The sequence below is a fragment of the Anolis sagrei genome, chromosome 3 (genome assembly GCF_037176765.1).
Source record: "Anolis sagrei isolate rAnoSag1 chromosome 3, rAnoSag1.mat, whole genome shotgun sequence".
Lineage (NCBI taxonomy): Eukaryota > Metazoa > Chordata > Lepidosauria > Squamata > Dactyloidae > Anolis > Anolis sagrei.
In genome coordinates this window covers 274,020,781-274,037,109 of record NC_090023.1, presented here as the reverse complement: position 1 = coordinate 274,037,109, position 16,329 = coordinate 274,020,781, and the positions used below count along the sequence as shown (strand labels likewise).

The 16,329-nt window shown below is 53.0% G+C and overlaps 2 protein-coding genes across 2 annotated transcripts; both read left to right on the top strand.

The window, feature by feature from the left end:
* The first annotated feature begins 242 nt into the window (after nt 1–242).
* On the top strand, nt 243–7,570 carry LOC137096537 (carboxypeptidase N subunit 2-like). The gene is made up of 2 exons (XM_067466186.1): nt 243–538; nt 4,431–7,570. Exons 1-2 carry the CDS (start codon nt 266–268, stop codon nt 6,102–6,104), a joined length of 1,947 nt encoding a protein of 648 aa, XP_067322287.1. The 5' UTR covers nt 243–265; the 3' UTR covers nt 6,105–7,570.
* Nucleotides 7,571–8,849: 1,279 nt separating this feature from the next.
* LOC132770326 (leucine-rich repeat-containing protein 15-like) lies at nt 8,850–14,991 on the top strand. Its single transcript, XM_060767201.2, has 2 exons — nt 8,850–8,931; nt 11,951–14,991. The coding sequence occupies exon 2, from the start codon at nt 12,033–12,035 to the stop codon at nt 14,592–14,594; it is 2,562 nt and encodes an 853-aa protein (XP_060623184.2). The 5' UTR covers nt 8,850–8,931; nt 11,951–12,032; the 3' UTR covers nt 14,595–14,991.
* Nucleotides 14,992–16,329: the final 1,338 nt, after the last annotated feature.

Here is a 16,329-nt window from a genome sequence, read left to right as displayed (position 1 = left end):
TCCACTTGTCACTTCTTTCCAAGATGAAGAGGAAGCATTAGTGAGCACTTTCTGTGTTCGTCCACTTAACCAATTACAGATCCACCTCACCGTAGTTTTGCCTCGCCCACATTGGACTAGTTTCCTTGCCAGAAGGTCATGGGGGACCTTGTCGAAGGTTAGTGTGTTTTAAAACTCCGACACCCCCTCCTTCCCAGCATTCCTGCCTTGTGTGTGTGCATGGCTCCCCCTCGCCCTTTGCCAGTGGCAGTGCCTGTGGACATGTATGATCTCTTGGGACGTGTGTCTAGCGGCAGCTGCCCTCAGGCTGTCACGCCAAGGCCATTTCAGCCCACCTGCTTTACGCCCAGGTCCCTCTGCAGCTGCCAGCCTTTGCCTGGAATCTCTGTCTCCGATAAGCCAGAAGCAGGAGGTGGGCAAAGCACGGCCGGTCAGTGACCCCCATGACGCAGGTGGTAAACACCCCTGGACAAGGGGCCCGGCCGACATGGACGAGGACAGCACGATGGCGCTTCATGGGAGCCTTGCTGCATGGAGGGTAAGGGTCCCACAGGGACTCCAAAGGGGAGCCGAGCCAAGCAATGGCTAGGATTAGGATTCTGATTAGGTGTATTGATTCTCCTCTTTTGCTCTCCACAAGGAGACTCAAAGAGTCTAAGCAAAGCCAAGTGGGGTGGGCAAGGGGTGGCGGCTCTCCAGCCACCAAGCAGGGGCTTGTGGGGAAGGGGGGCACTCCTGAGGAGGGAGGGCTGCCAGATCCAGGACTCCGGGTGCCATGTTGGGAGGTGAGGGTGCAAATGCTCCTGTCTTGATAGGTCCTGCTCAGGCAGGTGGAAAGGGATGGGTGTACATTTCCAGCTCACAGTTGGTAAGACACCCTCGATATTTTTTGTGGAATCCCTTTATATACACTGGAAGGGATTCCAAAGGCCATCCAGTCTCAACCCACCTTCAGCTGTGAAGGAAAACACAATCCAAGCCCTCCCAACAGATGGTCATCCTGACTGTTTAGAAATCTCCAGGGCCAGTCAGCCAGGATCTACTAGTTCTTTCCCTGCTCTAGGATCAGAGGCGGCCCTAGGTAATTTTTAATGGTAAGCAAACAATATTTTGGCGCCCCCCCCCCCAACCAATCATTGATATATATTTTCTGTTCGTCGTGGGAGTTCTGTGTGCCATATTTGGTTCAATTCCATCATTGGTGGAGTTAAGAATGCTCTTTGATTGTAGGTGAACTATACATCCCAGTAACTACACCTGCCGCATTTGCTCCCTTGCCTGGCCTGCTTTGGGTCCGGAGGCGTGCCTGAAGACCCCGGCGTGTGCACCAAAAGTCACCTCTTCTCCTGACTTTCTCCTCAGCCATTGGGACCAAGAGAGAGAGAGAGAGAGGTGGAGATGCCCACCTTTCCTGACGGTAGGCGCAAAAACAAAGGAGGGAGCGGAGGTGGGAGATACCTCCAGCCGGAGGGGCTCTCTCTCACTCTCACTCTCTCTCTCGGTCCCAATGGCTGAAGAGAACGTCAGGAGAAGAGGTGACTTTTGGTGCGCATGCTGGGGTCTTCAGACATTCCTCCGGACCTGAAGCAGGCCAGGCGCGGAGAGGAGAGGAGGCGGGTGGAGCGCCAGGGAATTGGGAAAGGGAGCCGGTCATGGGGAAGGGCTCAAACACGGAGAACGATTGAGCAGGTGGCCAGGTGGAGCAGGAACGAGAGGGGCGAGCCTCGGCTCAAGGGCCCGGCCCCTTTGGGAAGAGGATCGCCCAGCAGTGAGGCAAGAAAGCCGAGGCTCCCCCCGGACTGCTAGGGCTGTTGTGAGCTGAGGGGGCGCTCCTCCTCAAGTGGCGGTCAAGGGGCATTTACAGAGGCGCCTCTGCGCCCCTGGCAAAAAAAAAGTGTTCTGCGACCGCTTACTTCGCGTAATGGACGAGCCGCCCCTGTCTAGGATATAGTTCACCTGGCCCTGGAGACTTGAATTTATTGAGCGTAGGCAGGTATTCCTGTACTGCCTCTTCACCTGCTTTGTTCTGTTTCCCCTTCTGCACCCTCTGCTCCGTTCTTCCAAGGTTTACCTTTTGGGAGGAAGAGACTGAGGCAAAGAAGGTGTCGAGCAGTTGTGCCTTTTCTCTCCTGCTCTCTTGTCTAGTCTCTGGAGGAGAAGAAAAGAAGGCTTCTCCTTGATGGGACCTCCTCTTGAATGCCTAAGCATGGCTCTCATGTCCCGCTCAAACCTCTCTTCTCCATAGAATCATAGAATCATAGAATCAAAGAGTTGGAAGAGACCTCATGGGCCATCCAGTCCATCCCCATTCTGCCAAGAAGCAGGAATATTGCATTCAAATCACCCCTGACAGATGGCCATCCAGCCTCTGCTTAAAAGCTTCCAAAGAAGGAGCCTCCACCACACTCCGGGGCAGAGAGTTCCACTGCTGAATGGCTCTCACAGTCAGGAAGTTCTTCCTAATGTTCAGATGGAATCTCCTCTCTTGTAGTTTGAAGCCATTGTTCCGCGTCCTAGTCTCCAAGGAAGCAGAAAACAAGCTTGCTCCCTCCTCCCTGTGGCTTCCTCTCACAAATTTATACATGGCTATCATATCTCCTCACAGCCTTCTCCTCTTCAGGCTAAACATGCCCAGTTCCCTAAACCGCTCCTCATAGGGCTTGTTCTCCAGACCCTTGATCATTTGAGTCGCCCTCCTCTGGACACATTCCAGCTTGTCAACATCTCCCTTCAATTGTGGTGCCCAGAATTGGACACAATATTCCAGATGTGGTCTAACCAGAATAGAGGGGTAGCATTACTTCCTTAGATCTAGACACTCTGCTCCTCTTGATGCAGGCCAAAATCCCATTGGCTTTTTTTGCCGCCGGATCACATTCCTGGCTCATGTTTAACTTGTTGTCCACGAGGACTCCAAGATCTTTTTCACACGTACTGCTCTCGAGCCAGGCATTGTCCCCCATTCTGTCTCTTTGCATTTCATTTTTTCTGCCAAAGTGGAGTATCTTGCATTTGTCACTGTTGAACTTCATTTTGTTAATTTTGGCCCATCATCTCTCTAATCTGTCAAGATCCCTTTGAGTCCTGCTCCTGTCCTCTGGAGTCTTGGCTATCCCTCCCCATTTGGTCCCGTCTGCAAATGTGATGATCCTGCCTTCTCGCCCTTCATCTAAGTCATTAATAAAGATGTTGAACAGGACCGGGCCCAGGACGGAACCCTGCTTGTGGCACTCCACTTGTCACTTCTTTCCAAGATGAAGAGGAAGCATTAGTGAGCACTCTCTGTGTTCGTCCACTTAACCAATTACAGATCCAAGCTAAACACCTCCAAACCTGGGGGGCTCGGGAGCTTGAGCCCAACAGGCACAGGTTCCAACATTGCCTTTGCCTGTGAGAAGCCTCAAGGGCTGTGTGCCAAGCAGCCTTCCTCAGCCGCGCTCATCCACTAAAGGCCCTCAGAGGTCTCTCTGTGTCTGGGGATTGTGCAGAGAATAGTGGGATTTGAAAAAGCACTTCCTAATATGGGAAATCAATTTGCATTTAATTATTCGCATTCTGCAGAACGGAGAAAAGAAGCTCCTGGGAAAAAGCGATATGAGCAGGAATTTATTACCATGTGTATTTACATAAAAGCTCTGTTGATTGGCCATGACAAACAGCAGTACGTCATTAATTCATCAAGAAATTAACATAAAAGTAGGTGTGAATATGTTTATGTAATGAAGACTCTCTTTTTTTTCTTTAGCTAGTTTGTACCAGGCAGAAGCCCTTTTTCCCCTAATGGGTTTGTCTTAGACAATAGAAAATAATGGGTTGTTGAAGGATTTTCCGGGCTATATGGCCATGTTCTAGAGGCATTTTCTCCTGACATTTCGCCTGCATCTGTGGCAAGCATCCTCAGGATGCTTGCCACAGATGCAGGCGAAATGTCAGGAGAAAATGCCTCTAGAGCATGGCCATATAGCCCGGAAAATCCTACAACAATCCAGTGATTCTGGCCATGAAAGCCTTTGACAATACAGAAAATAATGTCTTCTCACAGTCGTTCCAGGGTTCGTTAGCCCCACCAATCTCTGTGCTTTTCTAATTGCTTTGGATAGATTGAGAAGACCCCTTTCCCCTCTTTGCTTTCTTTTCCAAAATGGGGGCCCAGTGGGTCACTCAGGTTCATCATCTTTTCATCAAATAGAAAGGTAAAAGCACAGAGCGATCAGGACATTTGACCCAAGACACACAAGTTGACCTTGTGCTGGCTCTTCTACTAAGTACTAAACACCTCTGTTGCCTTTGCCTGTAAGCTGGGCTTCTATAGGCCAAAATGAGGCACTGAACACAATGGCCACCCCTTTTCTACCCTGGCTCCCACCCCACTTCCGTCCAAGGACCCTGACTGACAGACTGACCTGTGCATGCCTTTCCTTCCCTTGCAGGGCAGAGGGACCCCCGGGGGCCAGGCCCGCCTCCTCCTGCCGCCACTCCTGCTCTGGCTGCTCCTTGTCCAGCTGCCCGGTGCAGACCCCTTTTGCCCAGAGTCCTGCCAGTGCTTTGGGAATGTGACCGTCTTCTGCTCCGAAGAGTGCCTTGCCCACGTCCCAGAGGAGATCCCCGACAACGCCACACAGCTCTTCTTCGTGGAGACCTCTCTGGGTTCCCTCCTCAGTGGAGCCTTCGCCAACGGAAGCAGTGGCAACGCCGCCCTCCGCAAACTGGTCTTCCTCTGCAGCCCTCTCCACTCCTTGGGTGAGGGGGCCTTTGCGGGGCTGACTGGCCTCCAGGAGCTGGCCATCTCCTCCAGCCGGCTGACCAGGCTGCATGCTGAGAGCTTCTGTGGCCTGGGCAGCCTGAGCGTGCTCTCTGTCCAGTTCAGCCCTGTGGAGACCCTGGAAGAGGAGGTCTTCCACAACACCCCGGCACTCCAGGAGCTCCACCTTCGAGGCAACCGCATCAGGGCTCTTCTTCCAGGTGTCTTCCACCCCGTAGGAGGCCTGGAGACCCTCTCTCTGTCCCAGAACGGCCTCTCCAGCCTGCCAGAGGGGGTCTTTGACCCACTGCCTCAGTTGCGGGTTCTGCGTCTGAGCGACAACAACCTGTCCTGCCTCCCTTTTGAGATCTTCCACAGCCAGACTGACCTCCGAGAGCTCTACCTGGATGGGAATGCCCTGGCTGAACTCCCTGAGGGGGTCTTCTCCGAGCAAACCCGCCTGAGGAGGCTTCACCTCCAACACAACGCCCTCCAGGAGCTGCCGGTTGCCCTTTTCTCCTCAATGGCCAACCTGACCTTCTTGCACCTGGACGGCAACCAGCTGAAGGTACTGCCAGAGGGGCTCTTCCTCGGGACCCCCAGCCTGGTGGAGCTCTCTGTGGCCCACAACCAGCTGGAGACCCTCCCAGAAGGACTCTTCGGTGCTCTGCTCCCAAACCTGTCCGTCCTGACGCTGTCCCACAACCGCCTCCACCACTTACCCGCCAGCATCTTCCAGGGTCTGCAGGCCCTCACCCGGCTGCAGTTGGGCCACAACAACCTCAGTGGGCTTCCTCGGGAGTTGCTGGCCAACCTCAGCAGCTTGGAGGCTTTGGACCTGTCGCACAACCAGCTGGTGACCGTTCCGGAGGGCATCTTTGATTACAGCTTTGCCCTCTTCTACATAGCTCTGAGGGGCAACCCTTGGGCCTGCGATTGCCACCTGCTCTACCTGGCCGACTGGCTCCAGTATGCCGATGACTTGGTCAATGCGCATGCGCTCTGTGGGAGTCCCACTCACCTCAAGGGGCTCAGCCTCCCAGGGGTCAAGAAAGAGCAGCTGGTGTGTCCTCGGCGCCCTTCTGGCTCTGTCCGCTGCCGGGTGGAGGACAAGGTCTCCTCCGAGGAAGGAGAGGCCAGTGCCCTGTCCCAATGCGCCTACCATGACCCAGAGGGGACCCTCCACCTGGCCTGTGGGCCGGATGCCTGCCAACAGCTCAGGGTCACCCTTCCTGCAGCCAAGGGCACCGGCCAGCACCTGAGTGGGAACTGGACACTGGGCTCCGGCTGTGGGACATTGAGGGTCCGGGTCTCAGTGACCATTGAGAAGGAGGAGCCCTTCAATGGGACAGAGGGCCCGTAAGCAGGCTCCGGGCAACCTTCCTCTTCGAAGGGCCACTGCTGCCACTGCCTTTGCAGGCCAAACAATCAGGGACAATGCCTTTGCCTTGGAGCACACCAGAGCACCAGTGCAATGCTTCCCAACGCCCAAGTGAGGAGAGACCCCTCCAGGATCAAGTCACAGCCCCTCACTCATTACTAAGGCACCTCCCTCCCTGTGTGTCCCTCTGAAATGTATGGGGCGTGTGTTTGGGGAAGACTCCTGGAGGGTGAAATGATTGCCCCTTTCCCTCACCTTTCTTCTGAGGGGGGGGGGGGGACACTTGGCCCAGTTGCCCCCATGGCTCATTTGGGCTGGGAAAGATCAGAGGGGGGGGACTTCCTGATGAGGCCCCTCCCTCGGAGTGCCATTTGCAGGGGAAAGACATTGCACCCTCCTCCCCGGAGATCTTTTGATCCCTCCACTTTCTGGGTGACTTGTGGCTCTGCAATCAAGTGCATATTTGGCTGTGCTTTTCAACATTTTTGTTTCCAGCGGTCATTTTGCTCCCATTGGCTTTTGTGGTGGGAGGTGTGTGTGCCTGGTGTTACCCTCACATTGTTTTCCTGGCTGTTTGAATAAACTCATTCCAATTCCAGCCCATGGATGACACACAAACCCACTCTCCTGGTGGCCCACTTTGCTATCTATGCTGGAGCTGCCAGCTGGGCTGCACCCCTTCCTGGAGATTTCAGGGCCAAAATCTGAGACCAGCAGTGCTGCAGAGGGAAGGAGGGAGGGGAAGCAGGCCCTACATGGCTTCTGGTGAGGAGGAGGAACCCAGAACTCCCTGCCTTCAAGCTGATCTAACCTGCAGCAGGGAGTTCCACAGTTCTCCATTGCCCAATTGTGCCAGCAGCGATAGGAATGTGATCACAACAGCTGCTGCAACCAAAAGATCTCCTTCTGCTTTGTCTTGCTTTGCTTTCTTCCCCTCACCCTAACATTGTAACAAACTAACCAATAAAGTATCAATTAATTGTAATTAATTACAATTAATTACAGAGAAGCCATTGAAATCCACAAGCATGTGGACAATTTCAACAGAAAGGAAGAGACCATGAAAATGAACAAAATCTGGCTACCAGTATTAAAAAACTCTAAAATTATAACAGCTAAACAACAGAGAGGAAAAAACCAGGCACAGATTAACACCTCCCAGCAACAGATTTCCCAGGCTCAGGCGGGCCTTCAAATGCTAATGAAGGTGATCAGCTAAACATTCACACCCAACTCCAGCAGGGAAGAGCTCCTTGCCCCACCCCAGCCATTCCACAGATATATAAACCCATTTTTCCTACTTCCAACAGACCTCACAACCTCTGAGGATGCTTGCCGTAGATGCAGGCGAAACGTCAGGAGAAATGCCTCTAGAACATGGCCATATGGCCCGAAAAAACCCACAAGAACTGAGTGATTCCAGCCATGAAAGCCTTCGACAATACAAAGTATCAATTAATTGTAACTTTTCCCTCTTCATAGTGATACTTTGTATCCTTTACTGCCTCCAAACTCTTCCCAGCATGAACTTTCCCTCTCCCGGGCCACAGACAGCTGCTAGCCCACCCGGGATGTGATTCTAACATTCCGGGGAGGCCGAAACAGCGTTCCTCTGAACCGCAGATACGGAAATCCATCGGGTCCCCGTATCCGCGAATCAACGTATCACTCCCAAACCGGTGCCCTTTTCTTCTAGACTAATTTCAAGACTAATCTGGTTGAGATCAGGGTTAACAGATCCTCTTTCAAGGCAGGACCTCCCCAATTCGTGTTTGATATCACGGTTAATGTCCAGATAATGGGAAGTCAGTCAGACTCTTCTGTTTTAGTCAGCTAGAGTAACCTTGTGCCCAGTTCCAGGCAGGGCGATTCAAGGAGGAGGGGGAAGCATTATTACTGGTGCATTATTTAAATTGTTATGTTTATTCATATCATGATCTGATCACCATACTCAATATATCCCATATGCATGGGGGTATTAGGGTAACGATACAAAAGGTTTGCTAGGCTAGACCCTCTTTCACTCAGACTCAGCCCCCCCCCCCCGAAACTCAGCCCCCCCAAACCCCCCCTGAAAAACATTCAGCCCCCCCCCCCCCCCCCCCCCGGAAACAAAATCCTGGCTACGGGCCTGGGTCTAGAGGAGGGTCACCAAATGGGCAAAGGCCTGGAAATCATACATTCTGATGAGGAACAGTGGAGGGAGCAGATTGTATTTAGCTTGGAGAAGGGCAAGTGGGGAGGGGACAGAACAGCCGTGTTTAGACACTTGAAAGGAGATGACACTCAAGGTGGAGCTTCTCTAGGAATTAGGACACAATGGAGCCATGCCTTCAAACTGCAGGGAAAGAGATTCCACCTGGATGCCAGGAAGAGCCTCCTGACCGTAAGAGCTCTTTGGTCATGGCAGTTGCTGCCCAGGAGTCTGGTGGCATCACCTTCCCTGGAGGCTTTGAAGCAGAGGCTGGGTGGCCATCTGTTGGGAGGGCTTTGGTGGTGCCTTCCTGCCCTGCAGAAGGGGGCTGGACTGGGTGGTCTTTTGGGGTCTGTCCCAACTCCGTGTGTTTATGGTTCCATGAGTCTTTGGGCCTCTGCAGAGCACCTCTTCCTTGAGATCAGGGCCGGGCGTTGAGTGTTATCTCCCTGAGCAGGCCTACAGCCTTGGGTGCCACCCACAACAGAGCGGGGGGGGGGGGGGGGGTTGCGCTCTGTATATCTTCCCTGAACCCGGTCCCAGGGGAGGAGAAGGATGGTCCCCAAAGATAAGCCTCCAGGGACTCAGTCACTTGTACGCAGGACACCTGGGCAGGTAAGTCTGTGGCTGCTCCCTTGGGCCCTTTGGCCTTCCGGAGAGCGCCCCCTCCCCTTCTCCTGCCCTCCCCCCTCTTCAAAGATTAGGATGATAAATGTTAGACCATTCGGCCACCTCTCTGTACTTTATGTAAATTATGTGTGAATTTATAAATATACGTTGGTTGTTAAGAGTGTTGATAGGACAGACTCTATCCCGACATAGAGTCGGGGAGTTTTCTTTCAATAGTATACACAGGTTTGACTATTATTAGAAGGTCTCAAATTACTATTGAAAATTGGTGGCTTTATATAACGGTGCGCCATGCAGTCATGCTGGCCACATGACCTTGGAGGTGTTCATGGACAATACCAGCTCTTCAGTTTAGAAATGGAGGTGAGCACCACACCCCAGAGTCGGACAGGACTGGACTTCACGTCAGGGGAAAAACTTTACCTTTACTATATACTGATAGCGATGCTATGATGTGTACACTTTGGAAATCATAGAATCCTAGAATCAAAGAGTTGGAAGAGACCTCCTGGGCCATCCAGTCCAACCCCATTCTGTCAAGAAGCAGGAATATTGCATTCAAATCACCCCTGACAGATGGCCATCCAGCCTCTGCTTAAAAGCTTCCAAAGAAGGAGTCTCCACCACACTTCGGGGCAGAGAGTTCCACTGCTGAACGGCTCTCACAGTCTGGAAATTCATAGAATCCTAGAGTTGGAAGCGACCTCCTGGGCCATCCAGTCCAACCCCATTCTGCCAAGAAGCAGGAATATTGCATTCAAATCACCCCTGACAGATGGCCATCCAGCCTCTATTTAAAAGCTTCCAAAGAAGGAGCCTCCACCACACTCCCTCCGGGGCAGAGAGTTCCACTGCTGAACGGCTCTCACAGTCAGGAAGTTCTTCCTCATGTTCAGATGGAATCTCCTTTCCTGTAGTTTGAAGTCATGGTTCCATTGCGTCCTAGTCTCCAAGGAAGCAGAAAGGAAGCTTGCTCCCTGTGGCTTCCTCTCACATATTTATACATGGCTATCATATCTCTTCTCAGCCTTCTCTTCTTCAGGCTAAACATGCCCAGCTCCTTAAGCCGCTCCTCATAGGGCTTGTTCTCCAGACCCTTTATCATTTTAGTCGCTCTCCTCTGGACACATTCCAGCTTGTCAAAATCATAAAGAAAAGGCTGAGCAAGCCCCCTCCTCTGCCTGGAGAGTGCCCCTTCCCTGGGTGGCAGGACCCTCAGCGGGAAGCTTTCCTCCCGGCACCTAGCTTGGTGCCCCCCCCCCCCCCCAGACCCTTGTGCTCTCGCTTGGACCCTCCTTGAGCCTCCTCATGGAGAGAGAAACAGGGTAGAAATAAACATAATAATAAACATAACAACAACAAGAAAAATAACAGTAATAGTAATAGTAATGATAACAATAACCCCAACTGACCCCTCTTCTCCTTGACTACATGAATATCCAGATTGGTGGTGAGGGTGGGGACAGCCTTGGTCCTCCCACATTAGCCTGGGACACAGAAGAGGGAGGAATGGGGCTGGGAGGGGTGGGGGGCATCCACTTTGGGGACATGAAGAGGGGAAACGGGAGGCGGTGGGCGCAGGAGCAGCACATATGGTGTTCCACATCAGATACATTTGCCCTGAGGAGGGGAGGGGGGGGGGGAGAGGGAATGGTGTGCGCCTGTGCCTGGGTGGCAGCCACTGGGCTCAGTTGCCCCAGGGTCGGTTCCTCCAGGGTTGGCCCCCTTCTTGCCCCACGGACATCCCTTGGAGCCTTGCTGCCCTCGCTCCTCAGGGCCGCTCTCCTTAGAAGCACAGAATCCTAGAGTTGAAGGGACCCCAAGGGCATGCAGCCCAACCCTCTTCTGCTGGGCAGGTTTGATCTGAAGTGATGAAAGGGTAGATTTCGTTGAACATGAGAAGGACCTTCTTATCAGGGTGACCAGCTGGGCAGTGGGACCAATCGCCCAGAGAGGTGGAAGGGTCTCCTTCCTGGGAGGTCTTCAGAAAGAGGATCTGCAGAAGATGCTGTGTGGTTTCTGGCCTGTAAGGACAGCATGTTCTAGCAGCATTGTCTCCTCTCATTTCACCTGCATCTGTGGCTGGCATCTTTAGAGGATCTGATGGTAGCCAAGCAAGTGGAGTGCATGTACACCTGTGGAATGATATCCAGGGTGGGAGGAAAGAACCATTGCCTGGTAAACAGATGTGAGGGGTGCAATTAGCAAGCTAGATTTGTGTGTGTTGCGTGGGATCCACCCATGGGCATGTAACCATGAGGACCCCATACTCAATTAGTGAGGGCATCTGCACAGAAGTAGCCTGCCCTTGGTTCCCTTTGAATTGTTTGCTGCCTAGAGACATCCTTTGCCTAGGTGGTATTCGCTAGCCCTCACGGATGCTTCAACTGGCATTCAGCAAGGGGTCAGACTGGATGGCCTCAGGGTGAACCTTCCAATTCTGGTATTTTGTGAATTTTGGGGTACTTAGTTCCACTGGAACTTGGTGACCTGGAAGTTGGCTCCAGATCACCTTCTCAGGACCCTTTAGGAACTGCTTGGGCAGCTCTCTGCTGCTAGAGGCACTTGAGACCAGGCCTGCACAACATGCCAGAACCCTCACCAGGCTTTGCTGTGGCCATCAGAAGCTCTAAGCTTTAATGAAGGAAGCCACCCATCACACACCAGCAGAGCAGCAATTGGAACCCATCATCTCCCCTTCATGTGTTCATGCATAGCCAAAAACCTACCTGCAGCCCTAAGAGCCTGTTTTCATTTTGGCCCCTTACTCCTGCCAGGTTGTGCAGGCCTGCTTTACATGGAGATCCTGCATTGCTTTGGAGGGATGGACTCTGTGGCTTCTGGAGGATCCTCCCACTTCTAGGGTTCCATAGAGCAGGTCACATCCAGAGGCCTGGTGCAATCTGATGCAGCGTCCTCAGAAGCAAATCCTCCCCCGTTTGGTGAGGGGCAAACTTCCAAGAGAGGGAACTCTGAGATCTGTGGTCATTTTCTTTCCTACCAGGTCTCCTACCAGCCTCCATGGACTGAGAGGGTCAAGAGAGAGGTCCAAACTGAGAACAGCCAGGGGGGTTCTTTGGTGAGAGATGCTCGTTCTTCCTTCGTTCCTTCCTTCCAAAATGTTGCCCAGGACCATCCTCTTCTTCCTCCTCCTCTTCCTCCTCTGTGCCATTAGCAAAGGCCAGACTCCCTGCAGTGGCACCGGGACACATGACTGCCCAAAGCCCGGTGAAGATGTCTACACCAAAACCAGGGACATCACGGAGATCCCCAAGACCCCCGACCCCAGCATTACGAAGATGTTCTTTGTGCAAACCAGCCTCACTGAAATCCCTGCGGGAGCCTTCCGAAGCAGGCCCAACCTGGTGACCCTGGAGTTCATAGACAACAAGATCCGGACAGTCGAGGCCGGAGCCTTTGACGGCCTGGAGAAACTAGAGGAAATGGAAATGTCCGGGGCCCAGTTGGGGAGTCTACCTGTTGGCACCTTCCGGGATCTGCCTCAATTGAAGAAGCTCAACTTGAAGAACTCCCAAATCACCTGGTTGGAGAAGGGTCTCTTTGACCACCTTGGAAACCTGGAGGAGATGTACCTGCACATGAACAGGATCCCTTCCCTTCCTGACGGGGTCTTTGATGAGCTTCCAAAACTCAGCTATCTACACTTGGCCGACAACAGGATTTCCAGGATCCTGAGGGACACCTTCAGGCCCCTGACCCAGCTGAAGACCCTCCGGCTGCACAGGAACCAGCTCAGCAGCCTCTCAGAGGGAAGCCTGGACAGCCAGGAAAGCTTGACCGAGCTCAATCTCGCCAGCAACAAGATCCGGACCCTACCGCCCAATCTGCTGAGGAACCTGTCCAACCTGGGCAAGCTTTTCCTGGATAAGAACCAGATCGAGGTCCTCCCCAACGGGACATTCTCCGGGTTGAAGAAACTGCAGCTGCTGAACCTGGCTTCCAACCAGCTGAAAGCCCTCCCTGATCAGATGTTTGGAGAGATGCCTCAGCTCTCTGACCTCGACCTGAGCAAGAATTGGATTTCTTCTGTGGAGGGCCTGGTGCCGTCTTCTCTGCCACAGGTGGCTACCCTCAGGCTCAACCAGAACCGTCTGGAGAACGTCCCTGAAGGTCTCTTTGACAACTTTGGGAAGCTGACCTTGGTGTATCTTGGTGAGAACCCATGGCGGTGTGACTGCCACCTTCGCCCCTTCCTCCGGTGGATCAGTGGTCATCCCAAAAAAGTGAAGGATGCCCCCAAGGTAAAGTGTGTGAGCCCTGATGATCTTGCTGGGAAAGAGGTCAGATCTCTGACGGAGGAGCAACTGATCTGCCTGACCACCAGCCCCCCTTCCACTACCATGGGTACCACGAAACTGACCACTGCCACTACCAACAGAAAAGCCACCACCCTTCCAGCTGCCACTGAGAAATCCTCCACAACCTATGTTACTGCAATCACCATCCCCAAGACTACTCCTGCCAAAGCTCCCACCACAACTTCTGAAATCCCCACCAGCCTAGAGGTGTCTGCCACAACTCCAAGGATTGTCCTCACCTCAGAAAGTCCCATTGAAACCTCACAGATCGTGACCACCAGTAGGACCTCTCCTGATACCACCACCAGCAGGAGAGAAACACCAACTCCACAGATCATCACCACTCACTCAGCTACATCCACCGAGACACAGCCTCAGACCACTGTGGAGGCTTCAAGCACAACCTCTGCATCCATCACAACCAGAACCACAACCCCTACAGTGGCCTGGATAGTCAGTGAGACTTCCTCTGCCACCTTCGAAATCAGCACTTCAGTCAAGAAACACTCCAAAACCACCACTGAGATTTCTGATGTAGCCTCTGAGTCCATCACAACTACAACTCCCCAAATTACGTCAACCACAACCAATGTCCCACCTACAACCCCTCGAGTCACAAGCATCAGGAATATCCAAAGCACAGTCAATGAGTTCACCGTAGGTCGGACTTGGATGCCATGGATGACCACAGGAGCATTTCTTGGCACCAGCCCCTCAACTACCACCATGCAGGTTGTCACCAAGGCCACCACGGCACCTACAGTGGCCTCCGATGCCCCCACAAGTATCCCTGAAATGACCAGCACATCTCCATCACGCAAGACCTCCCAAGGTGAGACCTTATCTCCTGTAGGCACAACTGCAATGTTCTCCAACACCAGTTCTCCCATTCACTGTCCCTCTAAACCCTCCTCCACACCTGCAGCACAAAGCCCCTCCCAGACCCCCACCCTACATGCTTCAGTGGCCACACTGGCAGGTACTTCTCCCCTTATGGACACGACCACAATGCCCTCCCCTCACTCCACATCCAACAGCACCTGGAGCTTTCCCGTTTCCCCCTTCCCAGAGGCAGGGACTTCTCCCCAAAGCTTTGGTGTCTCTGGGCCTCGATCCCAGAGCCAGGGCTGGGGCTTCTTCCTGAGCACCAATTACCATTACTGCCGAGTGGCGTGCGTGATGTACTCCACCATGCTGTGCATTGAGGTCTGCTGCACGGTAGCCTTGGCCACATTTGTGTACACACTGCACAAGGCCACAAGCATCCAAGAGGCTCCGGTGGGTTCTGTGAGGCTGGTGGACATCAGGCGCAGGAAGGAGAAGCTCTGAAGGGCTGCAGGGAGCAGGAAAGGCAGCTCCTTCGCCTCCCTGGCCACATCACAGGCTGGCATCCTAGGAACACCCAGTGCTCTGGCCGCTGCCCACTCCTAGCTAGCTATTCTTGGCCACGTCCTCTTGAGCTGGAGGGGCGGCTCTCACAGGATGTGGATGACAGGGACGCATTTCGCTGCAAAGTGCCCACACAGGCGCCCCAGGAACCGTCTGGAGTCTAGGACAGAGGCCGTGAAGATCCACTGGTTGCGGATCCATCTGAACCCAGGGATGTTTTCTTCCTTATTGGGTCTGGGGGATGCTCTGAGGGGCGGCAGCAGGACCAGGTCCAATCGGGGCCAGCGCTAGAGCCAAGGCTGGACACAGCATCAAGGGATTGTATGTGTTCCGGTGGGAGAGGCGTGGCTTCTTCTCCAGGGGAGGTGCCCGTTTGCTTCCTGGAGAAGCTACATTTCTGAGTTTGGCAATGCGTCAGCACTCGCCCGGTCCTCACAGGTGCTCCACATATTTCGTCTCAAGTTCTGCTCTGCATAGAACATGCAACGATTGGTTTCAGCAGATTTTATGGCTCATTCAGGAATTTCCAGTGAGTTATTTGAATACGCTTTTTCTGGCTAGATGCAGGCTGCAGCGCCCATTGAGGGTTTGGTGGACGCCCCAACCTCCCGTTGCATTTTCATGCCTTCGATCCCCTAAATGCCTTGAGATTCTATGCTTACATTTGTGAATTGTTCCAGGTTCTTCTTTCTTTGTTCTTCCTGTCATAATAAACGTGTTCTCGTCAGAAAATAATAACCCCCGTTAACATTTTTGCCCAGTTTCCAAAGCTGGGCTTCAGTTGTGGAGTTACAGATTTGCAGTCTGTAGCTGGTCTCTTTTCCTTCAGACAAAGTGGTCTTAGTGGAACCCATTTGTAATTGTCCCTCCACATTTGTTATGAGTGTGATTAAAATGTCTCCTCTAGGAATCTGTACATTCTTCCAGGTCAACTTCCTCAAGTCCTGCTGGCCTGGTGGGATCCGGTGGGATCTCCTTCCTTCTCTGGAGGTTTAAAGCAGAAGCTGGATGGCCACCTGTTGGGAGGGCTTGGATTGGGTCTTCCAAAGGTGCTTGCAATGTGTAAGCCTCTTCTGCCATAGAGGAAGACTCAATCCAAGCCCTCCCCACAGGTGGCTCCACAGTCACTTATGGACCCACCACCAAGGCTCTCCCCTTGGAAGACAATCAGACTCATGGGCCACCTGTGATAACCTATGATATGATGCATTGGGAAACTGGGGGTTCTTCTACACTGCAGAATTAATGTAGTTTGTCAGCACTTCTAACTGCCATGGCTCAATGCTATGGAATCCTGGGAGTTGTAGTTTCGCCAGGTCTTTAGCCTTCTCTGCCAAAAGGGCTGGTGCTCACCCAACCACGTCTCCCAGGCTCCACACCATCCAGCCATGTCAGATTAAGTGGCATCAAATAGCATTAACTCTACAGTGTAGATGAACCCAAAGGCAGGAGGAAAGCAACTGCTCAAAGTCAAGGTGAGTATGTGTTCTCGAAGGCTTTCTTGGACAGAATCACCGGGTTTCTGTGAGTTTTTAGGGCTGTATGGCTACCTCTAGGCCAGCAGTTCTCAACCTAGGGGTCGCGACCCCCAGAGGGGTTGATTGGCCATTTCCGAGGGGTCGCGATGACACCTCCGGACCCCCGGAGGCAACGCAGGAGGGCCCAGGCGGGAAGG